We start from the raw sequence: 26,132 nt of genomic DNA, 5'->3' as shown, positions 1-26,132 counted from the left end.
TCCTGCTGGCTATCTCTCCTTTTTGTTCTTGGGCTCTTTTGTTCATCTTTGGATGAGGGAGGTTAATACGAAGAATATTTATAAGCTGGGCTTCTCTCCTGACATTTTGGGCATTTATGGGCTAAAGAAGGCCAAAGTTGTTATTCAAAGATCAGTAGACTTAGATCATCAGCATCTGATAACTGCAGCTAACAAATAATTGTTCTCTACTTCTTAATAACTCATTAAACTGTGTAGAATCATGGCAGCTTTGTACTTTGCGCATTAACTGTCTCAAAGTATAGGAGAGCATTTAACTTTCCTCGTTGTAATTTGCTGCCTTTGGCACTGTTAGAAAGACAATTCAGCAAAAACCCCAGGAAATGAACGACTGAGTTTGTGTGGAGCTGGAGCAACAAAATCTGTTGAACATGCTCTCCTGCACTGTGATTTATATGGTGAGTGTAGTGAGAAATTGATTCTCCCTCTACTATGAGCTCTTACAGGAAGATCCCTGGAGATTCAGTATTGTTTTACTTAAAGAATGTTTCCTTCTATATTACTGAAAGTGCTGCAGATTTTTTCCTGGCTTCAGTGCAGATCAGGAGAAATTTTCTGCTGGCTTCTTGCGACGAAAGAAAAAGTATTACCGTATTTTTTGCCCTATGAGACGCACTTTTCCCCCTCCAAAAATGAAGGGGAAATGTGTGTGTGTCCTATGGGGCGAATGCAGGCTTTCGCTGAAGCATGGAGAGCGAGAGGCGTCGGTGCGCACCGACCCCTCTCGCTCTCCAGGCTTCAGGAAGCTATCCGCAAGCCTTGCGCGCCCGGGAAGTCCCGCCAGGCTCGCAGGGCTTGGGGCGGCAGCCTGCAGCCCAAAGCACGGGCCGAGCTGCGGAGCCCGTCCCGTGCTTCGGGCAGATGTTGGCAAGCTTCGCGCGCCGGGCTCGCGAGGCTTGCAGGCAGCAGCCTGTTCTGGGGTCAGGGGAATCTCGGGCTTCCCCCACGCCAGCCCTGCGCCTGGGGGGGAAATAATTGTTTTTTCTTTATTTCCCCCCTAAAAAAACTAGGTGCATCCTATGGGGCGGTGCATCCTATGGGGCGAAAAATACGCTGTTTCTTCCAGGTATTCTATAGGAAGCACCTCATAAATGGAAAGCCATTGATAAAAACGGAAGAAAGAATAATCCATTGATAGTTTCCCCTCATCATGAATTGGTCCAATCTCCATTTCAAGCCATATAAATTAGCGGTCATGGACTCCGTAAGTTAGCTATGTGGTGTTCCTCAGATCCCTGTCTAACCACGACTGCATTTAGTGGCAGGCAGCTCTAGCACATCCTGAGCATTTTGAGGGCTGTAGCCATGTTGAGAGCAAAGCTGTGAATTTCCCTGTAGTCATCACTCGCAGTTGAAACCAGGTTACTAGATCAGCAGTGGGATGCAGATGGACCTATATCCAGGCACTTCTGAGCTCATTTCCATAAGTCTTCCTAGGCAAATCACACAGCAGCAATCGGTGAAGTGAGGGCACCCTCACCTGATCATCCATCGCCTGTGTTGCAGCTGGTTACTGGGAAATGCGGGTGCCTGGGTGGGGTGAAGTTTGGGTGAGCACCACCTTCTCCCATTCTACCTCTCAGTAACTAGCAGCAATGGGGGCAATAGGGAGGTCGGGTGAGCACTGCCACCCCACTGACACCTTGGCTGAAGGTACAGCCGATGATCAACTTTTCCCGTCAACTTCAAGCTTGAGAGCAAAAGCTGCTTACGTTTTAGCTAACGAACTCTCAAGAATCTAGCCTCAATCCTAATTCTTCTTATCTGGAAGTAAGCGCCATTGAATTCAGTTGGATTTCCAACTGAGCAGGAATGGTTAAGGCTTGCACTGTGGAACAAATGCATTTTTTTGGGTTGAATGCACCGTTCTGATTTTACAGCATGCCCAGCTAGTGCAGTTTTCAGTTTCATTCAGAGGTTGTTGATGTGAAGCAAAGGGCATTTGGAAAATTGAATTCATGAGTGATTTTATAAGATGTCTAGGGTTTAACGAGAGGGAAGCTTTCCTCGAGAATGCTTGTCACTGGATAAGAATATTTTTAAAAGATGGGTAGAAAGATGACTATTTTACCAAATGCACAGTGCTTGCTTTTGAGTTCAGTTTACCCCATGGAAATAAGGCTGTGCAAGGCAGATCTTATTTGTGTCACAATCTCAGGTATACAAAAATGCTGTCACTCAAGCAGAGTTAAGTGGTTGTGTAACGTTAATTACTTGTTGCAGCACAACAGAAGGTTTCGGCCTTGCTATCCCTGAATGAGGATACTTAATTGATTTAAATTGCTATGGTTGTTTTGAACAATAGACACTACGGGCTAATGTCTTATCCCCCCCCCTTTGTTGTACTGGGAGATGCAACAGCCTATTAGATTGGTCTAATTGTAGTAAATTTCTTTTTCTCTGTACCGTTGCAAATTAGCTTAGTGAAAATGCAACTCTTGGATGAAATGAGGTTGCAGTCCAACAGGGGTGGAGAACGTTTTTCAGTCCAGGGGCCACATTCCATCATGGGAAGCCTTTTGGGGGCCACTTGCAAGTGGTCGGTGGACCCTGAAGCAAAATTGGGTTGAGCAATTATTAATATGTTTACATGCTACTTTTCTGCCTGAAAGGGACTCAAGGTGGCTTACAGCTAAAATAGAAACAGCAAAAAATATGGGGGGGGGGGGAGGACTCAGTCATTAAAAACAATTAGACTTCAATGGAGTTAAAATGTCATTACAATACACAGGTCATTACAATAAAAACAGACCACCCTTTCTGTATAGGCAGTTCCCAAAAGAAAGTATTCACCAAGATCATGAAACTCTTGCCCTCAGGGCTATGAGTTTGAGTCCCACACTGGACAAAAGATTCCTGCGTTGCCGGGGGTTGGGCCAGATGACCCTCGTGGTCCCTTCCAACTCTACTATGAACCTGCCAGTGGAAGGACAACAAGGCGGGAGCCAGTCTAATTTCTCTAGGAATGGGAATTCCAAAGTTTGGGAGCAGCCACCGGGAAGGCCCTGTCATACATCCCTACCAAGCGCGCCTGTGAGGGTGGAGGGATTGAGAGAAAGCTATTGCCTGAAGATCTTAAAGCCCAGGGCAGGTTCATATGAGGGAATATGGTCTTTCAGATAGCCTGGACCTAAACCGCATAGGGATTTATAGGTGATAACCATCACTTTGAATTGTGCCTGGAAACAGACTGCTAACCTGTGGAGCTGTTGTAGCAAGCCATAACCAGCCCCCAGTGAACCATTGGGCTGCAGCTCTGTGAGCCAGTTGAAGTTTATGAGCACTTTTCGAATGCAGCCCCACACAGAGCATGTTTCAGTAATCCAAATGGGGTGTAACCAAGGCGTGTGTCACCGTCGCCAAATCAGGTATCTCAAGGAACAGGCTTCTTTATGCAATAGGCTACATTCCAGGCACGCGGAAGCCAGAGGTCTTTGTGCGTAAACACACACATGTACTTTTCCATCTGCCAGCCGGCCGGCAGGGGGCATTATCAAAGTTCAAGGACACTTTCCAACAAGGAAAAGCCCCTGATGTGGGTGCAGAGTAGTGCCAGTGAGAGGAATGGCCGGGGAGGAGTGTGTCCTAGGGGAAAGTCCCAAGGGCCAGATGGAAAGGCCTGGAGGGCCACATTTGCCCCCAGGTCTGAGGTTCCCCACCCTGCATATTTCTTCTAAGTGCATTAATATAGGATTTCACTGAGGATCTGCATCGTGGCCAGGCTTCCTTCCTAGTTGACATCTTGTGCCTTCTTCTTTTTGTTCTCGCAGGTGGATTGGAATTCTGGTTTTGTACTCCATCCACAAAGGGCAGTTTAACTGCGCCGGTGGAGCGTTGCTGCACAGTTACCTGCTAGTCCTCCTCATTCTCCTGGCAGCCATAATATGTGCTTTGTGTTCTATTTTGTATGTCAGCATGCAAGGTGAGTGGCATTCTGCATCACATTACAATTGTTTAGCCTGTATGAAAAGCAAAGTGATGCCCGTCCAAACTGCTCTCAAATTGCCAATAAAGAGGCTTGGCATCCATCATTAATACAGCAAAAGTGGCTGGGGAGGCCAAGTTGTTTGGATTTGATATCCCGCCTTTCACTCCCTTTAAGGAGTCTCAAAGTGGCTAACAATCTCCTTTCCCTTCCTCCCCCACAACAAACACTCTGTGAGGTGAGTGGGGCTGAGAGACTTCAAAGAAGTGTGACTGGCCCAAGGTCACCCAGCAGCTGCATGTGGAGGAGCGGGGAATCGAACCTGGTTCACCAGATTACGAGTCCACCGCTCTCAACCACTACACCACACTGGCTCCCATTGTTGTTGTTGTTGTTGTTATCCTGAATTCCTTGGCTCCCGAACAAATCGGCTCCCGAACAATCGAAACCCAGAAGTGAGTGTTCCGGTTTTCAAACGATTTTCGGAAGCCGAACATCTGACGGGGCCCCCGCTGCTTCCGATTGGCTGCCTTGGTTTCCAGACATTTTGGAAATTGAATGGACTTCCAGAACAGATTCCATTCAACTTCCAAGGTACGATGTCTCTTAGGTGGTGAGCTCACAGCAGGCAACTATTTTGTTGTGAATGCATCGTGCAGCATTCAGCAAATTATAATTCTCAGTGTTCAGTTGAAATAATGGCAGCGATGTTTGGAGATTGGTTAGTAATAACTCTTTCCCTCCGATTATTAAAACTCAGCCAGAGGAAATATATTTCATTTTTAAAGCAGTTCAGGGATGGTGCATTTTCCCTTCCTCCCATGGGAGACATGGCAGCACTCGCCCTCTTACCTGCATTTAGATGTCAGGTTAAGACTTATTTTGTGCTTCAGGCCTTTGGAAATGGCCCAGTTAAGAGTGGCATTCTTACCCCTGCTCCTGGATTGCTGTTTAACAATGCACGTTGGTTTTAGGGGATATTGCCGTATTACATTTTAATGAATTGTTTGCATGCTGCCCAAAGAGCTTTCAGGCTGAAGGGTGGGATATAAATATAATAAATGATAACCTTTGAAGTTTGTGTCAATTTTTTTGGTAATAGAAGGTCATAAGTTTTACTATGTATTAAAAGTGTGCTGTTCAAAACATATTACGTATACGTGTGTGTATGTCCCATTAAAGGTGAGTGGGTGGGTGTATGTGTATCCCATATGTTTGTATCCATTTGTGCAGCCGAATTTTGCCCTCCTCACTTCTCCCCTGCAGCCCTCCATATACAGTGGTACCTCGGGTCAAGTATTTAATTCATTCCGGAGGTCCGTTCTTAACCTGAAAGTGTTCTTAACCTGAAGCACCACTTTAGCTAATGGGGCCTCCTGCTGCTGCCACGCCGCCGGAGCATGATTTCTGTTCTCATCCAGAAGCAAAGTTCTTAACCTGAAGAACTATTTCTGGGTTAGTGGAGTCTGTAACCTGAAGTGTATGTAACCCGAGGTACCACCGTATCCTCAGAATCTGCTCTAGAGGGTTGAGGGTTCACGGGGAGAGGACAGAACAGTCCCTTTGGACACAGTCTATATAAAATCTGTAGGAGTGTGTGTTCTGTATTGTAATCATTTTCATCAGGAATAATTTTATTATCGACAGGCGGTAAAGGTATTTATTAAATTAATTATTGCATAGCGACTCTGTTATATGTGCTTCCCATCCCAAAGAGTCAGGTTCAGTACCGTATGTTGTTATCAGCCAATCAACGGCTTATCGCCACAGTGATGTTGTTCCACCACAATTTTTGGAGGTTGCTGGGAATCACAAGTGCTGTTGTGCTTTGACCCTGCTTGTGGGTTTCCCAGAGGCATCTCCCTCGGGAGGTGGCAGCCTCTCTTTCTTTGGGGGGTTTTCAAGCAGACTTCGGATGGCCATCTGCCATGGATGGATTAGCTGAGATTCCTGCCTTGCAGGGGGTTGGACTAGATGAGCCTTAGGGGTGCCTTCCAACTCTACAATTCTATGATTCCATGATCTGGTTGGCCGCTGTGAAAATGGGATGCCGGACTAAATGGTCCACTGGCTTGGTCCATGGCTTCTTATGTTCCTGCATCACTTTCTGGAATTGGACGCTGTCAGGAAACTGACATCGGAGCAACAGGAGAAGGAGAGGCTCTCCGATTCTGCAGGAGAAGGTACCAGCACCAGGGGGAGACACAGCTTGATAGAGGGGGAAGGAAATCAGCATAACACCAAGGATCCAGGAGAGCAAATGGGGGAAGAGGGGAAAGGGCTCTGGGATTCTTCCCTGGACGTCAGTGAAGAGAGCACTGGTCCTCCACTACCCACGCCCTCCCTGCTCAGAAGACTCCCACGCAATGAGAGGCGGAGACGATTGGGTGTCAAACAGCTTTTATGCTGGAAAAGGTTTAAGAAACGCCCACAGACAGATTCTGCTAGCGACTGAGGCAGCCACGCGGAGATGGGCTGTGCAGTCAAGATGGTTTAACCCAGGCCGTTAAGCTCCCAAACGGGGACAGTTTACGCACGAGTAACTCCAAACCACTACAGACGCATCTTTGCATCTTGCATTGCAGGATTTATTCCCTTATCTACAGACGAAGCCCTAAATCTAGAATAACATTGTGTTTAGTTTGTTAACTAGGACAGTGGACACCTAGGTTCTGCCTGGGTGAGGCGAGAGCAGCTGCAGCTCATCCTTGTTAACACTAAACCTTGGTTTGGCATTACGTGCGGGCACAGCCTTTGTGACTTTGGTGATACAAACTGAATGGGCTTGCTTTCTTGGAATTTGTACAAACATAGTTCACCACATCATCATCATCATAAATTTTATTTATACCCTGCCCTCCCCAGCCAAGACCGGACTCAGGGCAGCTAACAACCAATAATAAAAACAAGTTGATTGAAATACAACTTAAAAAACAGGATTAAAATACAACATTAAAATGCAGCCGTATGAAGGCATGTAATGCCTTAAGAGAGAATATTATGAAAATGGTATACAGGTGGTACATGACCCCAGTCAAGCTTGCAAAAATCTATCATCTATCATTTGCCCGATAACAAATGTTGGAAATGTAAAGAAACGGAAGGTACATTCTTTCACCTTTGGTGGACATGCCCAAGGATTAAGGCTTTCTTGGAGATTATCTATAATGAATTGAAAAAAGTATTTAAATATACCTTCTTGAAGAAACCAGAGGTCTTTCTCCTGGGCGTAGTCGGCCAATTGGTGCCAAAGAAGGATAGAACTTTTTTTATGTATGCCACAACAGCAGCAAGAATACTCATTGCAAAGTATTGGAAGACACAAGATCTACCCACTCTGGAAGAATGGCAGATAAAGGTGATTGACTATATGGAACTGGTGGAAATGACTGGCAGAATCCAAGACCAGGGAGAGGAGTTGGTGGAAGAAGATTGGAAGAAATTTAAAGACGATTTACAGAAATATTGTAAAATTAATGAATGTTAGAATGATGTTGGATAGAAACTAAGTGGTTTTTAGCTGCAATACTATAAGGGAATATGAAAAATGGATTATTAATAGGTAAAGATTTAATGTTACAATATTTTAAGATTAGGATAAACAAAGAGGGGAAGGATTTGCTGAACCAACAAACTGAATTGGAATACAAAAAAGGGAGGCGTGAGGAGGTCCGGGAAACAAGCTAATGAAAAATAAGTAATGGAAAGATTGAGTTGTTTTTAATGACTTTTATTTTGTATTTTTCTTTTTTCTATTTTTATTTTGTAATATTTTGAAAATCTTAATAAATATCTTATAAAAAAAATGCAGCCTCATCACAGGAGGAGAAAGGAAAAAAGAAAGAGGGGAAAGGAATCAAATTGATTCCAAGCCAAAGGCCAGGCGGAACAACTCTGTCCTACAGGCCCTGCGGAAAGAAATCATATCCTGCACTTTATGCATTGTGAATACTATAAACAATACCTTCTAACTGGAGAGAGATTGAGATCCTTAGTTTTGTTTCATGCACACTCTTTTCTCTGTTTCTTAGATGAATGTTCAAAGGCTGCTGCAAGGCTTAGCCTGCAGCCCTATGTCCACTTAACCTGGGAGCAAGCCCCCATTGAATTCTGCGGAGGCTATGTCTGAGTAGACATATTTAGGAGTGTTCACTATACTGCTGTGAAGTGTTTATTAGGGCTAGCTTATGCTATCTGTTTGACATGCCCATATATGATTATCTTCCCTTTATCCATATTAACACATTGCTTTATTGCTTGTGACGTAGTCATTATCTGCAAAGTTTGTCTTCCTGTTTTTCCCCTTTTTCAGAGGTATGGGCAATGTTATGTACTGAAGTTCTCACCCTGGGCCAGCAGGTGGATACTGTAGATAGTTATGCAAATGAAGGATCGGAAGTGACGTTCAGTGATTGGATAGTTTAGAAAGTTGTTACAGTACGTGGTACTGGAGCTCTATATAAGCAGGCTGACTGAGCCCTTCAGTTCAGTTCTGTCCTGGCCTGTGAATAAACAAGAGCTGTTTGAAGAATCGCTGTGTCGTCTGATATGTTCACCCACAACTTAACAGGCAACATGAACCTTTAGGCCACGATTATGCTTGCAATGTCCCTTTTGAAACCAGAGAAACCATTTTATGCTTCTTACTTCAACTGTACCTTCCAGGAACCATTTCCAACCCTGGGCCAAGAAAATCTCTTCCTAAACTGCTGTATCTGCGCTTGGCCCTCTTCTTGCCAGAGCTGGTCTGGGCTGTTGTCGGAGCAATATGGGTGTCGGACCGCAGAGTGAATTGCGAAGGGGCTATGATAAGTGCCATATTTGGAACAGTCATTGCCAGGTAAGGCTGTTCAGCTGCCTCCGCCTAGGTGTGTCTGGGTTGGGTGTTAGCATACCTAAGCATCCTTGCCCTATCTGGCGGCTTCCACATATCGTTGGGCTCCCAACTCTCAGGCACCTCAGCCAGCATGGCTAAGGGTCAGGGATATTGAGAGTTATATTGTCGTCTATATTTATTAGATGCTTTCCTCACTAAAGTGACCCAAGACAACGTATACAGTATAAGGTTGCAGGGAACCAGGCAGAGGGCCTTCTCGGTAGGGGTGCCCGCCCTGTGGAACGTCCTTCCGTCAGATGTCAAAGAAATAAACAACTATCTGACATCTGAAGGCAGCCCTGTTTAGGGAAGTTTTTAAATGTTTGATGTTTTATCGTGTTTTTAATATTCTGTTGGGATCCGCCCAGAGTGGCTGGGGAAACCCAGCCAGATGGACCGTGTGTGTGTATAATAAATATTATTATTATTATTATTTATTAATTAACACTAAAACCAATTATAACAAACGATAGCTACGAATACCTAAAAAAATATATCTCTACAAATAGCAGACTGGTCTTACAGATCCTGCCCCACTAAAAGAGGCTGCAAGTACAGTGGTACCTCGGTATCTGAACTTAATCCGTTCCGGAAGTCCATTCTTAAACCAAAACCGTTCTTAAACGAAGGTGCGCTTTCCCTAATTAAGCCTCCTGCTGCCGGTGCCCTTCCACTGTTCAGATTCCGTTCTTAGACCGAGGTAAAAATTCTCAAACCAAGACACTATTTCCGGTTTTGCGGAGTTTGTAAACCAAATTGTTCTTAAACCAGACTGCTCTTAAACCGAGGTACCACTGTACTTGAAAGTACTTAAGGGTTAAAATCCTGGGGGAGAAGAAAGTTTTTGCTTGACGCCTGAAAATAGAGAGCATACCACAAGCAGAAGAGCCACCATTGGGTGGGGGGGGAACTGTTCTTGTGTTGCCACACTCCTGTGGATGAGGCACACAGAGAAGAGCCCCAGATTACAATCACAGGGTCTGGGTTGGTTCACTGGGGAGAGGTGGCCCACATAGTTCAATAACACCTCGAGAACCCCAGAATAAGAAAAGCTGGTGTACTGTATTTTCCCGTCTATAAGACGCCCCCATGTATAAGACGCTCCCTATTTTTGGAGACTCAGATTTAAGGAAATTTGGGGGGAGATGTATCCGTGTATAAGATGACCCGTAATTTTTGACATTATTTTTTTAGAGGGGAACCTAGTCTTATACACGGAAAAATACGGTAATTGGATATTTCTGTTCAATTACATACAGTTCTTGGATGTGGATTACCTTGGGGCCACTTCCATTGCCACTGGTCTGGGCAAAACGGTTGCAGGCAGGAGTTCCCTGGGGTTCATTTCTCAAAACGCATCTCCTGCGGATGCTTCTATCCTCCACTAACCTCTCCCAGTGCAAACATTGCGGTGGGTTTCCCCCCCTGTTTGTTGGAACTTGGAATTTCTTGGCGCAGGTTCCTAGAACGTGTGAACTGAGCTGGCGTGTCGTGAACGGCCCTCGCCAGCCAGAGTTCATGCAATTCTTCCCTTCTGCCCGGCAGCTGGATTATCATTGTTTTTACCGTGGCGGCCATCGTCGTGGTCTTTGACCCGCTTGGCGGAAGGAAGACGGTGTACCTTCCCGATTGCGCCAATCGCGACCTGGAGAGCAGCCAGTCAGGCCAGCTGTTTTACAATGTTAAGAAGTCTGCGACTCGCGTCTGGGAGAAGAGAATCCGATTGATGTGCTGTTGCATCGTGCAAGATGACGACCACCGAGTCGCTTTTACAACCATTGCTGAGCTTTTCCGCACTTACTTCTCGGTAAGAAGGAAATGCTTGCTTTCCCCCATATATTTTTTTTCCAGAGAAAGGAGCTTAAGGGTGATGGACATAGGGGTCATCTCTGATACTAGGCTAAGCCACATGAGCAGCCCTAATAATATCTGGGGAAGAGGGTAAAGGTAATGGTGATGTGTCTCTCATATATGTTCTTTTAAAATAATTTGCTGTGTATGACATCAAGCATGTTTGAAAGGACCAATCATATGTTTTTCTTTTGCTCCTCAGTACCTTTTGTGTGTGATACTGAGGTTCTCTGTACAGGCGACTCCTAATTTCTGTGGGAGTTACATTCCAAGGCACCGCATGTTTAAGTGAAATCAGATATATTTGAAATGCCATTGGAAAAGCCTGCAAACGCCCCATTCCGCCCCTTTTCCTGAGGTTTTTGGGTCACTTCTGGGCTCAGCGCATGTGTGATTCTGCTCATATTGGATGTGCCAAATACAGTCGCTGCCTGTAAATGTTTTTGTTTTCTTCTGAACGTTACCTGTCACTTTCTCTGCAGGACACTGACTTGGTGCCAAGTGACGTTGCAGCAGGGCTGACTCTTCTCCACCAAGAGCAAGATAAAGTGGAAAATTGTCCCAAGGAGCCTGAAGAAATTATTACTCAATCACCATTAACTCCTGCAGTAAGAAAGCTGGAAGTTCTGAACTCATTGTCTGGGTTCAGGTGCTGCTCGGATATTCTGTGGGAGGGAAACTCACCTCGGAGGGCCCTGTCTGGTGGAGCACCTCTTAAAATTTCCCACAATTGATATAACCATACCCATGTTCATCACCGTAGCCACCTTCACTCTCTGTTCCTTCCCCAGGCTGACGATTTGGATGCAGAATTAGAAAATGCCGCTCACTACATGAAGTTTGCCGTGGCTACTTATGGTTGGGCCTACTACATAATGGCAAACCCTTTTACAGGCCTCTGTAAGCTTAAAGGAGACTGGTAGGTTGATGCGCTGTCTAAAACAGATTGGCAAATTTAATTCTTTAATGTGTCATGTTAAACGCGAGTATTAAATGTGGTGGCTCATCGTATAAGAAAGTTGCTGTTTGCAGTGTAGCATTTGAGAGAGCTCTACTCTGAGGGTTAACTTGTTAACATGTCGAAATATTACTGATGTTTTTCAAAGAATTGCTAGCTTTTTATATAGGTTCAAAAAGCTTGGAAACAGATAAGGGGTGGTGTAAACTGAGCTGTATAACCGGGCTGTTTAAAAAATAAAATTGATCTTCATAATGTAGGGGCAGGGAACCTGATGCTCAGGGGCCAAATGTGGCCCCCAGGCCTCTCTGTGTGGCCCTTACGTCATTCCCCAGGCCTCACTGGCTCTCCTTGGCAACTCCGATGTTTTTACCTGTCTGGGAATGTGTGCTTAAACTCTGACAATGCCTCTTGCTTGCCTGAATGGGGGACTGAGTCACAGGAGTGGACATAAGAAAATCCCCGGTAGATCAGATGAAAATCCCATCTAGTCATAGACAGGATCGTAGAGTTGGAAGGGACCCTGAGTCCAACCCGCTGCAGTGCTGTCCCATACGGGGATCGAACCTGCAACCTTGGCGTTATCAGTACAGTGGTGCCTCGCAAGACGAAATTAATTCGTTCCGCAAGTTTTTTCTTCTTGCGAGTTTTTCGTCTTGCGAAGCACGGTTTCCCATAGGAACGCATTGAAAATCAATCAATGCGTTCCTATGGAGACCGTCCGGGGACAGAGGGGACCTGTTTTAAAGCAAAGGAAGGGGCAGCGGGGAGAATCGCTTCTCCCCGTTGCCGCTCCTTGGTTCAAAAGGGGTCCGGGGACAGAGGGGAAGGCGCGTGCACGCCTTCCCCTCTGTCCCCGGAGATTGCGGGGCTGGCAACGGGGAGAAGCAATCTTCTCCCCGCCGCCCCTTGCTTCAAAAGAGGTCCGGGGTGCGGGGGCAAGCTTCCTTTTGCGAAGCAAGCCCATAGGGAAATCCGTCTTGTGAAGCAACTCGAAAACGAAAAAACCTTTCGTCTTGCGAGGCGTTCATCTTGCGGGGCACCACTGTATCACGCTCTAAGCAATGGAGCTACCCCGGCATTTTGTCCCCACATTGGCCACAATTCGGACGTGTGTGCAACAGCACTCTTCGCACTTGTGATTGCCAGAAACTGGTATTCAGAGACACGCTGCCCCTGGTTGCAGAGTTTTTCTGCCTTCCCTTTTATTCTACTTGCCCTCTGTTATCCTTGCACCTGTGAGTTGGAGAGTTTGAGCAACTGGCGCAAGGTCACCTAGCTGGCTTTGTGCCTGAGTGGGGGATTTGAACCCTGCTCTCCAGGTCCTTGTGGGTTGCTCCAACCTGGGCTTGTCAGTGTGGCATCCTCATTTGATTCAAAATCCCATAAACCCCAGCCAGCTTGTCCAGCAGCCTTATACGATGGGAGTCAAAGTCCACCAACATCTGGAGGGATGTAGGCTCCTCATTCTGCAGTAGGAATGAGAACCCAGAGATTGATTGATAGGTGAGGACAGTCCCTCTTACAACTGTGTCGGGGGGAAATGATATTTTAACTTGATTTCCTATGCTTCTGTTATGCAATTTAAGAATTTGTAATGCAACCTATGCGGGTTTTACTCGATAGCAAGTCCCACTGAGTTCAGTAGCACTTACTCCCCATTTCCCTTTATGACTCGCAACGCTGTAGTGGTGAGAGTGCTGGACTCGGACCAGGTTTCGAATTCTCACTCAGCCATGATGCGCACTGGGTGACCTTGGGCCAGTCACTGTCTCTCAGCCAAACCTCCCTCGCAGGGTTGTTGTGAGGGTGGGAATAAATGAGGAGGAGATGTATGCATGCCACCTTGAGCTCCTCGGAGGAAATAAAGGTAAAGGTAAAGGTACCCCTGCCCGAACGGGCCAGTCTTGACAGACTGTGGGGTTTGTGCGCCCATCTCACATCTATTGGCCGGGGGCCAGCGCTGTCCGGGGACACTTCCGGGTCACGTAGCCAGCGTGACATCGCTGCTCTGGCGAGCCAGAGCCGCACACGGAACGCCGTTTACCTTCCCGCTGGTAAGCGGTACCTATTTATCTACTTGCCCCCGGGGGTGCTTTCGAACTGCTAGGTGGGCAGGCGCTGGGACCGAGCAGCGGGAGCGCACCCCGCCGCGGGGATTCGAACCGCCGACCTTTCGATCGGCAAGCCCTAGGCGTTGAGGCTTTAGCCCACAGCGCCACCTCAGCCAAACCTCCCTCGCAGGGTTGTTGTGAGGGTGGGAATAAATGAGGAGGAGATGTATGCATGCCACCTTGAGCTCCTCGGAGGAAATAGTGGGATATAAATTCATTAAATAAACAAAACTGACATGCTAGCAATCTTCATACACTGTGTGCTTGTGAGAGGCTTCTTTTGCTTGGGAAGTGTAACCGATTTGAATTTTGCATGTCTCATTTCTTCTTCTTCTGTCTTCAATTTATGAAGTTGTAGAAGCAGCCCAACAGAGACCGACATAATCGGCAGCGATCGTCTTAACATGAATTTTGGAGCGATCTTAAAAATCACAGGACTTCAGTACAGAGATTTCATTCACATCAGCTTCCACAATAAAGTAAGCCGTTGGAACGAAAACAAACCAAGTTGGTTCTTAGTAATTTCTTAAAAATACTGTACATAAAAACAGTGTTTTTTTCTTGGGGTACACAGGAGTACGCATACCCCTAAACATTTTGTGAATCTTTGTACTTTCGTCCATTTATGGTACAGTCATACCTTGGTTTTCGAACAGCTTAGTTCTCGAACATTTTTGCTCCTGAACGCCGCAAACCCAGAAGTGAGTGTTCCGGTTTGCAAACTATTTTTGGAAGCTGAATGTCTGACGGGGCTTCCGATTGGCCGCAGGAACTTCCAGCCGCCAATCGGAAGCTGCGCTTTGGTTTTTGAACGTTTTGGAAGTCGAATGGACTTCCGGAACAGATTCTGTTTGACTTCCAAGGTATGACTGTATTTGAACTATAAAATGGTGGTTTTCTTGAGTAAAAATGAGAGTACCCCTAAACATTTTTTAAGAAAAAAAGCACTGCATAAAAGAATATGCTTGGCCTGTGGGACCCGCTACCACATGACAGTTCAACGGCCACTGCCATAACAGACTTTTTAAAAAGGATACATAACTCCGTAGAGGCTGGATCCATCAGCAGTTACCAGGAGGAGCCAACGAAGCAGGAATTGCATGGAAACCATCTCTCAAGGATGCTGTAGTTGCATCCTGCATTGAGCAAACAGGGGGTCAGACTGGTGTGACTGGTTTCCATGCAATTCCCACCTTGTTGGCTCCTCATCCTGCAGGCAGTCCTCATCATCTATCAGTCAGAGAGATCCTCACAAAGGGACTGACCTCTCCCTGCTTGACAAGCCTTTCGCAGGCCTTTGGATGATGCAGTGGCTGAGCTAAGCAGACCACTGGCATGACCCAGTGTGGAAGATCTCATGCTCCCATGCCCGCCCTTGTGTTTTTTAGATTTATGAGATCCCATTCTTCATTGCACTGGATCACAAAAAAGAGGCCGTCGTCGTCGCTGTGAGAGGAACCCTGTCATTTGAGGTAATATCTGTTTCATAAAATTGAAAAATTGGGAGCACGGCTTACATTACTTTTTGTTTTCTATGGCCTGGCATGGATAATCGCTGGTGAGTTGTTACAGAAATATTAGTTCTGACGTGTTGGGTCAACAAACATAGTTTGGGGATTCTAGCTGGGACTTTTAACATCTAGGGCAGAGGTGAGCAGTGTGGTGCCCTTCTGGTGTTAACTGGATTTCAGCCTCCCATCAGTCCCAGGCAGGAATTATGACAGTTGTCATCCAGCAAAATCTGGAGGGACAAAGATGCTGCTCTAGTATGAATGGGAAGCTTATACAGGAATAACTTGTTTGTACGTCATCTAAATGTGTGGTGCATCCCTGTATATTGCACTTTTATTTTAATCTCCACCGGTTGCATTTTCAGTGGATTTCAAAATACCGTATTTTTCGCTCCATAAGACGCAGCAGACCATAAGACGCACCTAGTTTTTGGAAGAGGAAAACAAGAAAAAAAATATTCTGAATCTCAGATGCCAGAACAACAAGAGGGATTGCTGTGCAGTGAAAGCAGCAATCCCTCTTGCTGTTCTGGCTTCTGGGATAGCTGCGCAGCCTGCATTCGCTCCATAAGACGCACACACATTTCCCCTTACTTTTTAGGAGGGAAAAAGTGAGTCTTATAGAGCAAAAAATACGGTAGCTTGGACACCTTTGTGTACACGATGAACCAGCAGCATGTATGCAAAACCCTGTAGTGCCAGATGTAGTACTTGGCATGAGGATCCTCTTCTTACTTATTTATTTAAAAAAACAAATTTTAAAAATTAAATATCTTAAGAAATACTACACAACAAATCAAATGTATCAGGTATATGCAGCAATACTACTATGTCTTTCCACTTCATCTATCTCAGAAATCTAATCTCATTAATTCTTTTGCTGAGAAGTGTATTCCAAAAAATAAAATAAAAATCACAGACTGATTTTAGATATGATACTTTATTTGGACTATCTCTTTCCTTTGCTTGCTATATTATTATAAACAGTGCCCTCCATAGCCCATATAATCAGCCAAGCATTTTTAAAATATAGTTTTATTAAATATTTTCTTTGGTTACAAAAGCACGTGCTTTGTCTCTTTCAGCCAAGCATATTTGTTTTGGATTGTTGTTGTTTTTTTTAAAAAAAATGAGTTATATTGCAAATACATACAAATCCAAATCAAAACTTTAAAACGTGAAAAGAAAAAAGATTTTAAAAGGTTACAAAGAACAAAAGAAAGAAAAAAGAAAGAAGAAAAGCAAAAATCTAAATAAATTACATAAACTAATACAATTAAATCTTAATGAAGATAAAAAAGATCATAGATGGAACAGCCTTAATTCATTCATTATTAAAGGAAGACTTTGCAAATCAAATACATACACTTTAAACAGTTACCTCTTACATATCGTCTGTTTTCCGAAGAAGCTAACACTTCTTAGGTATTTCATTTTTCATATTCTTTTGTTCTTCAGACTGCCAGGCCAAGCATATTTGATTCCTCCACTGTCTTGGTCAGTTTCTGTGAAGCCAAAATGAGTGATGATCAGGGGTGGCCAACGTGGTGCCCTCCACGTTGGACTACAATTCCCATCAGCCCCAATGGTCAATAGTCAGGGATGATAGGAATTGTAGTCTTCAGCATCTGGCGGTCACAATGCTGGCAGCCCATGCTCTAGATGTTAACGTGCCTTCCAGAATATCTTGAGTATAAAAGCCTCTGCCACCTGATGTCCAGTGGTGTCAACTCTGCAAGAAGGTATCCCTGATCCGGGCAGTGGGTGGTGTTCTTTGTGTATGTTTGGCAGGCAGCCAAAATACTGAAACTGCATTTCCTTTGTTTTGCATGCAGGACGTCCTCACGGATCTCTCGGCGGATTGCGAAAACTTGACATTGGAAGAGGTTCTGGAAAACGGTTTTGTGCATAAGGTCAGCAGGTAGTTCTGTGAAAAGCTTTGCAAAGCCTGGAGATCCAAAACTGTTTGTTCTTGGGTGTACAGTGAGACGCTGGGCAGACTCCCAGGGGATCCAGATAAAGGGTCTCATGCTCTACAGACTGAGCTATGGATTTAAGCACATATTGCAAACACAAACGAGCTTTCAAACTGAGACACTGTTTTTTTGTCTCCTAGGGGATAACCCAGGCCGCCAACTATATTTACAGAAGGCTAATAAATGATGGGATTTTGAACCAAGCCTTCACAATTGCTCCTGTAAGTTGTCGCTTCCAATCTCTGGGCGTGCATCCCCCTTGCCTCCAACCTACTCTCCAACATGTTCTGTTGCAAGTATTTAGCTGAGCTACTCAGTTCATCAATATTTCTGTTTGTGTCCTAGCCCTTTCTGTATTTTTTATCTCTAGGAATATAAACTAGTTGTCGTTGGCCACAGCTTAGGAGGGGGAACGGCTTCCATTTTGGCGATCATGCTCAAAAACGCATTCCCCAATGTGCGATGTTACGCCTTTTCTCCACCAGGGGGTTTATTAAGGTAAATTATATTGATTTTCTATCCCCATTTCAGGAGAGAAATCTGTTGGCAAATAGAGCAAGGGAGCGCAGCCTAGCTTAGCACGGTGAGCTTTGAGAAACCAGGGGGTATTTGGACATGAAATGATGTAAAGATAACTTGGGTCAGCTTAGGAAGAACTTATGTGAATTGAGCTGGTTTGGTTCTGCATATAGATTTCTCCCCTGTAAGAGATCGGTTGGTTTAAAAAATGAACTACAGTTCCCCTAGTTTATTTCAGACTCCTTTTATTAAGTGCAGTGTGTTCATCCCCCTCTATCCACAACGATCTGAGTGGGTAAGAACATTGTGTTCTTGAATAACTGGTAAGCAATGAAAAATAAATTGGCTCTGATAATGATATGGCTCTTTTTAAAAAGCAAATAAATTAAAAGCACAGGGAGACCATTATTGCTCCAGACTTGGTCATCCGCAGAGAGGTTTCTGCATCTAAGATCAGATAGGTTCATCTGTATAAAAGAACAGAACGGCTTTCCACCCTATGTGATCCCTCCTGCCCATCTGCTTCCACATGTACACAGACCTGTACATGTGGGAATGGTTTAGTAATCAACACAAGGTTCCTTTCCCCCCCTTGAGCTCAACAAGGTTGGCACTGGGACTGTGCAAGTGGAACAGCTTCCCCGCAAATGCAAGCCCTGCATGGCGGACAGACAAGTAATGTGTAGGGATCTATCAATGGGCAAATACAGTGGTGCCCCGCAAGACGAATGCCTCACAAGACGGAAAACTCGCTAGACGAAAGAGTTTTCCGTTTTGGAAGTGCTTCGCAAAACGAATTTCCTATGGGCTTGCTTCGCAAGACGACAATGTCTTGCGAGTTCCTGCTGGTTTTTCCCCCTCCCCCCCTTTTTCTAAGCCGCTAAGCCGCTTATCAGCTGATCCGATCAGTAGATAAGCCGCTAATAGTGCTAATCCGCTAATCCATCAATGGGCTTGCTTCGCAAGACGAAAAAACCGCTAGACGAAGAGAATCACAGAATGGATTCTTTTCGTCTTGCGAGGCACCACTGTACTGTGTCTTTGTGTGCATGTCTATATGTGCGCATTATGTGCATGAAAAGGGGAGCCGTTGTCTTGGAAGATAATTCTACCAAATGCTGGTCCAAAGGGAAGGCCTCACACTCTGGAAAGCATTCCAATTATTCTGTCTTTTTTAAAGGGAGGGAGACATGATTGTGGTGCAAACAGCGGTAATATTTGGTCATATTTTATTTACCAGTGATAGAAGATGCTCCGTGTAATTCTCTCTTGCTTAAGGGCCTTTTCTGAATGAAGTAATTTGGAGCACTTTTAAAACTCTTGTAATGCATGTCTGTATAAGGAAACTGACAGTAGGTTTCCGTTAGCGTTTCTTTTCTTTAACACCCTCCCTTTCTTTTTAAGCAAATCACTTGCGGACTATACTAAGCAGTTTATCATATCTGTCATTGTCGGGAAAGATGTTGTTCCAAGGTAAGGATGCAGCTTTCTTGCTGATTCAGTTTGAAAGTGATGTCCTTGGTCAGATGGCTTAATGAGTGCTGATCTCCTTCCTCTTCATTGTTGTGTACCAAACAGGCTAAGCATGCCCAACATGGAAGACCTAAAAAGAAGAATCATTAGGATAGTTGCCAACTGTAACAGACCCAAGGTAAAAATACAAACCGTTCTTATTTGTTCTAAAAATCTGAATGCTGTTTTAATGGTCACAACCTCTGCGAGCACAAGGTATGCGTTAAAATTCTCAGCAAGTATACATAAAATGGGACGCAGGTGGCGCTGTGGGTTAAACCACAGAGCCTGGGACTTGCCAATCAGAAGGCTGGTGGTTCGAATCCCTGCGACGGAGTGAGCTCCCGTTGATACCCGGTCCCTGCTCCTGCCAACCTAGCAGTTTGAAAGCACGTCAAAGTGCAAGTAGATAACTAGGTACCGCTCCGGCGGGAAGGTAAACAGCGTTTCCGTGTGCTGCTCTGGTTCGCCAGAAGTGGCTTAGTCATGCTGGCCACATGACCCGGAAGCTGTACGCCGGCTCCCTCGGCCAATAAAGCGAGATGAGCCCCGCAACCACAGAGTCAGTCACGACTGGACCTAATGGTCAGGGGTCCCTTTACCCTTTATACGTATAACCTGTCGTTTAAATATATGCATTATTTTTGTAAAATAAAGCTTCCCGTTAAGATACATGTTAGCCATGTATAGCTGGGCAGGCAAACGAAAAACCTTTTTTTTTTAGCAAGCACTGAAAACCAATATAAACCAATGCAAGGAGTTTCAGGGTGCAGCTCCTGTCACACTGAAAAAGATACTCATTACTAGTGCGAAAGAGACACTGCATGGCCCTTGTAAATGTACTAGTTCCACAGATTGATGGGGTTGCGATGTATTGGGTAAGGCGGTCCCTCAAGTAAACTGGTCCCAAGCTGTTAAGAGCTTTGGCTCAGTATCAGGTTCAGCCAGCGCAGAACTCTGAGCACAGGTATTATGTGCTGACAGAGTCTCACTCCTGTCGGCAACCGTGTTGCAGTTTCTGGACCAAGTGCAAGGGAAGTCCCAGATATAATGGGTTGCATTAGCCCGGTCTTCACTTCCTCCCTAGACCAAGCCCAGTAATTGCTGACGCAGGTGTACTTGTAGGGATTTTCATACGCAGTTAGTTGTATATAGCGGTGAAAGGATTTGGGATTCTAGGGATCATGTGCATTAGATGCAGAAAATTCCATTCTAGGTTGACTCTGGCATCTTCCCAGTTCAAAAGCTCTTTGGTGCCAGGGCGGGAAAGATATTGGGGAGTTGTTGCTGTTGTCAGCCAGGACAAGCAGAAATAAATAAAGTTTCATTTTTCCTCAGTCAGTAGCCACCTGTGCTACCCAGGAAGTTTCAAAAGCAGTTTTTGACATCGCATCGAAAAACAGAGTCATACTCTCTAGGATAGTATAGACCTATTCCATGAGCCTAGCAGTCTGTTTGACTCCAGTCCGTTAGTAACGATGGAGCTGTCTGTCAAAGATGTCTGAGATTTCACTTTTTTGCTCTGATATGCATTGTGGGAGCAGGGAAGTAATTGCCCAGGCATCATACTTTTGGGATAACAGCACAGAATTATTGTGGGTGTAGATGTTCTAAAAAACTTCTCTGCACAAACTGAAATGATCCCACTTAGCCAAATGGCTTCGCAGTTTCTCATATGCTCTCCTTTTGTCTTTCAATTTCTCCTCGCGCAGTACCAGATCCTGCTACATGGCTGTTGGTATGAAGTATTTGGAGGAGAACCTGATAACTTTCCAACGGAACTGGATGGTAGAAACCAAGATGCTTTGACTCAGCCTCTTCTAGCTGAAGAAAACTTAATGGTTCATCAGTCTCCTTCTTACACTACTCTAGGTGACGACTCGACTTTAAGCTCTCCGGCTCAGTATCCGCACCTCTTTCTCCCTGGGAGAATCATCCACATTGTAGAAGAAAGCAGCACAAGGAGGTAAACGACTAACCTGTTATCAGTGACCACATGCTCCCCAACCCTCTCTCTCTCTGCCCTGAGTCTGCATTTTACATTCAGAAAACTCTTTTGGCAAGGATTGAGTGAGGAAAGGTGCAAGAATGTGGAAATGGGGTGAATGAAAGGTTTGAATAAGAATAATAATGATAATGATAAGAATAAGAATAATGATGATAATGATAATAATAAGAATAAGAATAATAGAGGTATTGTGGATCACAGAACATTTTCTTCAATCTGACCAGGTGTCCCAAGAAGCTCAGTTGTTGCAATTATTTATTATCCTAAGCTATATGGAACAGTCTTTCCTTCCTGCTTGTGGTGGCCTGCCACTATGCTAGCAATCTAGCATTTTGTTTATTGAACATAGGTATTTACCACTTTTCTCAAACTCTAGGCAACTTACCGTATTTTCTGCTCTGTAAGACACACCAGACCACAAGATGCACCTAGTTTTTGGAGGAGGAAAACAAGAAAAAAAATATTCTGAATCTCAGAAGCCAGAACAGCAAGAGGGATCCCTACACAGTGAAAGCAGCAATCCCTCTTGCTGTTCTGGCTTCTGGGATAGCTGCGCAGCCTGCATTCGCTCCATAAGACGCACACACATCTTCCCTTACTTTTTAGGAGGGAAAAAGTGAGTCTTATAGAGCAAAAAATACGGTACATAAAAATAAAGCATTACAACAAAAACATTTTAGTAGGTGAAATGCAGGAATATAGAGCACCCTCTCACCCATCAAGCCAGCCTCTTCAAAATTCACCCCAGATTGGGTTTGCAGCTTTTTCGGAAGTCCTTGAGAGAGGAGTTGTTTCTGATAAAGGAAATCATTCCCAAAACCTTAGGGCCCTTGCATTGAAGGTTCTGCTTAAGGTCATTGGACTACTTGACATAAAAGGCACATGGCTTGACCCAGGCTTCCTCAACCTCAACCCTCCAGATGTTTTTGAGACTACAATTCCCATCATCCCTGACCACTGGTCCTGCTAGCTAGGGATCATGGGAGTTGTAGGCCAAAAACATCTGGAGGGCCGAGGTTGAGGAAGCCTGGCTTGACCCAAAGATTTTCACACCGAGTTATGGAAGTTAATGCAGAGAGACACCTCTCTTAACACTGGTTCCGGGCTTTGAAGGGCATCATAGGTGTGTACTAACACCTCACGTGTTGTTGTTTTTTGTAAATATGATGTTGATTGCCTATCAAGCTAGCACTGTACTCACTCGTACTTCATACTAGCCAGTTGTTGTCTCAATGAGAAGCAGAGGGCTATCTAACTGTAGTTTTCTTATGCCTTCATTATGCACTTTTTCCAGGGGCACAGTGTTTCAACATGCCATCTGTTTTGCTTAAAGCAGAAAAGGAACTTTTATTTTTAACCACCACCTAAAATTGCTGATAGGGTTGAGGGAAGAGCCTGAGGACTCGTGTCCACTGGTTTCTTGCCCTAGACAGCCTGCTCCATTTTTGCATTTGCAATAAAACCAGCACAACTTCCCTGTCTCAGATTTTTTGTTGACCTCACAAAAACAGAATCTATTTTAATAGCTTTCTGGAGCAGGGCAGCGTTAACATATTTTCGGCACTGAATAGTTGCAGAAAACTATTTATTACTGCAAGGTTTGGAAAACTTTTGATAAGAACATTATTAAAACCCTGCCGCTGCCCCCCCAACCCCCCGCTCTTGCTGTATTTTGCAATTGAACAATATAGAAATGATTTTCTTACAGTACTGTAGTTTCCTTCCACAGGTAAAAAAAAAAGTAATATGCGCTCAGGCATCGAGGCTCGCTGAGTAGCTATTCTTACTGTGTGTCAAATTTTTTACATTTTGTGCCTCACCTCACCTCTTCTGAATCGGTTTAGATGGTGGTATGTTTCTTTAAAAAAAAAGCAAGTAAGGGAAAGTTTGTAAAAAGCAGGGGGGATTGCAAAAAGAAAAAAAATCAGTGAAACAGAGTAATCTCCAAAAAAAGAAAAGCGGTGTGACAGTATGAAAAATTTCAAAGGTGGGTACTCATTGCTAGGTACAGAGGGTGTTTCACAAGTGGGGTGCCATACCACTCAATATTATCAGCTGCTCCTTACAGAATATCTTGAGAGAAGCTCACATTCCTGTCTCAGCCCCTGGATGGAATGGCATGGGAGAAGGGAGGTTTCACTGCCTCCTAAAAAAGTTGTCGTTGAGATTACTTCTACAGCTGCTGGCAGTGCATTGCAGGTGGAAATCACAGTCACAGGAGGCAAGTTGTCTTTCAGGAAGTTCAGGCAGATTGTGTTGGCTTGGCTGCAGCTATTTCTAAAAATCAACTTCCTTTTCCTGTCTACCCTAGGAAAGAGGATGCAGCCTTTTTTAACAGAACTTCCAAAATCACATGCACCAGGGACGAGGAGCCTGTGGGCCTCTCCAGATGGTGCCTGCTTCTCAACTCATAGTGGGGCACAGAGGGCAGCCTAGGCGGTGGTCTGGTTTGGGGAGTTGCAGCCAAGCCTGATCCACTGCTGGCAGGCAGCTCCTGATAAGATTGTCCCTGTCGGAATGCGGCCATCCACAAGGCAGGAAAAGGCTTCAATGGCCGAGTTCAAAGTCCTGCTTGAGTGCTTGGAGCTACATTATGCATTTACAAAGATCAATCACTGTTCGAAATAGCTGCCGAAATCAGGGGTGCAAGTATTCCACTGACACGTTGTGTTTTTTCCAGGTGGTGTTCTTCAGACGTCAAGTACACTGCAAGCTGGTCAAAAGAAACCGCCTTTGGTAATATTTTAATAAGCCCCAAGATGATAACTGATCATATGCCAGACATCGTCCTCAAAGCTCTAAATAGCTTGGCTCAGGAAAACGCACCTTGCATTTCTTGTCGAGCGCAAGGAGACTTTTCTACAAACATTGTATAATTGAAGACAAAGAGGACAGCAGCCTATCAATTGTGTTTGGACAGGCAGGCCTTTCGTACTTAACTCATGCCCCCAAAGTAGGAGCTGAGCGGGGCAGGTCTTCAACATTTTCAGGACGAAGCAGAGGACACACTTCTTTGCATTGCAGAGATTTTTCTGGGGTCCTTTTCAAGGCGAGCTGTTTCACTTTAACAGAAGCAAGTGAGCCCATCGTGATTTCTAACCATCAATCAGTGGCAGCTGGTACAGAGAACTGCGAGGCTGATGGGAAGGAAGGCAAGACTAGCTAGAGTGACCATATAGGTTCATACTTTACGGTCTACCTCTGCCTTACATCTGTTTCACATAGCAGAGCTGTCCACCCCGGCAGGTTGATAAAGCACTTGTAAAAGGAGACATGGGAAAATGAAAATATTAAATTGAGGACAACTCTACCACCGTTCTGGATATACAAAAGTGACACCCCCACCCCCACGAGGTGAGCTGAACTTCAGACTGCTATTGGCACTTCCCTTCATGGCAGAAATCTTGTTTTCTTTGCTGTTGAAGGAAGCCTGCATTTTATAACTTCTGTAGGCTTAAATGCTACTTGGGTTCATGTGCAATATTTGTCTACTTTTGCTTACCGTTCAGTGCTGCTGAATGTGCATTTAATTATATAGAAGGGTTAAATCCTTGCTTATGGTATTATTCCACATTGCCCCATTCTAGGAGAATTGTGAAAGATCATTTGGACTAGCTATGTAAAAAAAGTTTCAATTTTAAAATATTCCTACTTGCAATCTTGTACAGTTAAAACGATTGTGCAGCAAATGATGTCACTAAAATGTTTTACTAAATGCAAGTCCTTCAGAAACTGCTTGCCAAGTAGAATCAGTGTTTTGTGATGGTATTTGTTCATAGATTTAGGTTCCAACTGAAAATGGAAATAGGAGATAATCTTGTTGCGTTACGCTATACTTTGACTTGTTAGTTTTCAGTGGAAAATACTAAGAAGCCTATCCCACAGTCTGGATCACAACAGATGGGAGGTATTCCTTAGCTTGGCTTCTCTCTCTGCTCCACCAAAGGGATTTCTGTAAGGTAGTGGTTAAAAACGTTATCACTTTACCTTGGTTTTTTACATTTGAGATTGATGACTGAAGTGGAGAACAAGTTAAAATTAGTGAAAGCTTGTACAAGTGACATCTGCCCAGCAAGCACTCCGGTACTTGTTTGTAGAAGGGTAATCCAAGCGTAGGTAACCGACTCCATGGTGGGTTATGCATTCACATGAAAACAAAAGACTTTTAAAAAAACACCAAACACTTCACTGAGGAATCCTGTGATCACAAATACTGTCCCAGTTCACACACCACAAAGGTTAAAATTGTGGGCTTTCTAAACACTCCAACGCAAGCATGACTAAAACCAAACTTTCCATATGGATGGAATGTACCAATAGGTAGCAAAGTCACAATTCACCCAGAAGCCAACCCAGTTGCATGCACACAACAGCCAGACTGGAAAATGGCAGTTGTATCACCCTTCACACTGCAGTGCTTTTGCCCAGTTTGGGTCAACTAATCCATGTCAATAGATTCAATCTCTCAGTGGTTTTCAACCAGTGTGTTGTGGCACCCTGGAGTGCCTTGAATGATGGTCAGGGGTGCTGTGGGAAACCTTGACCTCTGTTCCTCTTTCCTTCCCTCCCTTCTCCGATGCCTTCTTGTGTCTCTGCCTCCCAAAGGCTTGCACAGCTGTTTGTTGCAGCTGCCTTGACTACAACCTTGGCAGGCAAATGGTGCCTCTGGGGCTGGCCAGGAGGGGCTGGCTGCCAGGAGCTGATGTGGCCTTGGAGTAAGCAAGCCAATCTGCCAGCCCTTACTCTGTAGGGAATATGGACAGACAAGTCCCAGGCCCCTGTGGGGCAGTAAGAGGAGGCACCTCTTTTGGGGGCGGGGGGGGGGGAGCTCAGATCAGGGGCA

General features: G+C 44.8%; 1 protein-coding gene across 4 annotated transcripts in view; it reads left to right on the top strand.

Moving 5' to 3' along the window:
- DAGLB (diacylglycerol lipase beta) overlaps nt 1–25,038 on the top strand; it is a 32,073-nt gene extending 7,035 nt beyond the window's left edge. For 3 of the 4 annotated variants that reach the window (XM_082199742.1, XM_082199741.1, XM_082199743.1), the window contains exons 3-16: nt 3,810–3,961; nt 8,630–8,804; nt 10,386–10,647; nt 11,174–11,299; nt 11,483–11,610; nt 14,116–14,242; nt 15,152–15,235; nt 17,110–17,187; nt 17,391–17,471; nt 17,621–17,748; nt 19,174–19,242; nt 19,348–19,420; nt 20,994–21,247; nt 23,970–25,038. In XM_082199742.1, the coding sequence (XP_082055868.1) occupies nt 3,810–3,961; nt 8,630–8,804; nt 10,386–10,647; nt 11,174–11,299; nt 11,483–11,610; nt 14,116–14,242; nt 15,152–15,235; nt 17,110–17,187; nt 17,391–17,471; nt 17,621–17,748; nt 19,174–19,242; nt 19,348–19,420; nt 20,994–21,247; nt 23,970–24,165 (1,933 nt within the window). In that variant the 3' untranslated portion in view covers nt 24,166–25,038. The remainder of the gene's footprint in view (nt 1–3,809; nt 3,962–8,629; nt 8,805–10,385; nt 10,648–11,173; nt 11,300–11,482; nt 11,611–14,115; nt 14,243–15,151; nt 15,236–17,109; nt 17,188–17,390; nt 17,472–17,620; nt 17,749–19,173; nt 19,243–19,347; nt 19,421–20,993; nt 21,248–23,969) is intronic. The other variant, XM_082199744.1, reaches the window with a different exon arrangement.
- Nucleotides 25,039–26,132: the final 1,094 nt, after the last annotated feature.

Source organism: Podarcis vaucheri (genome assembly GCF_965113315.1).
Source record: "Podarcis vaucheri genome assembly, chromosome: 14".
Lineage (NCBI taxonomy): Eukaryota > Metazoa > Chordata > Lepidosauria > Squamata > Lacertidae > Podarcis > Podarcis vaucheri.
The sequence above is the reverse complement of the archived record's forward strand: the minus strand, read 5'-3'. Positions and strand labels throughout refer to the sequence as shown.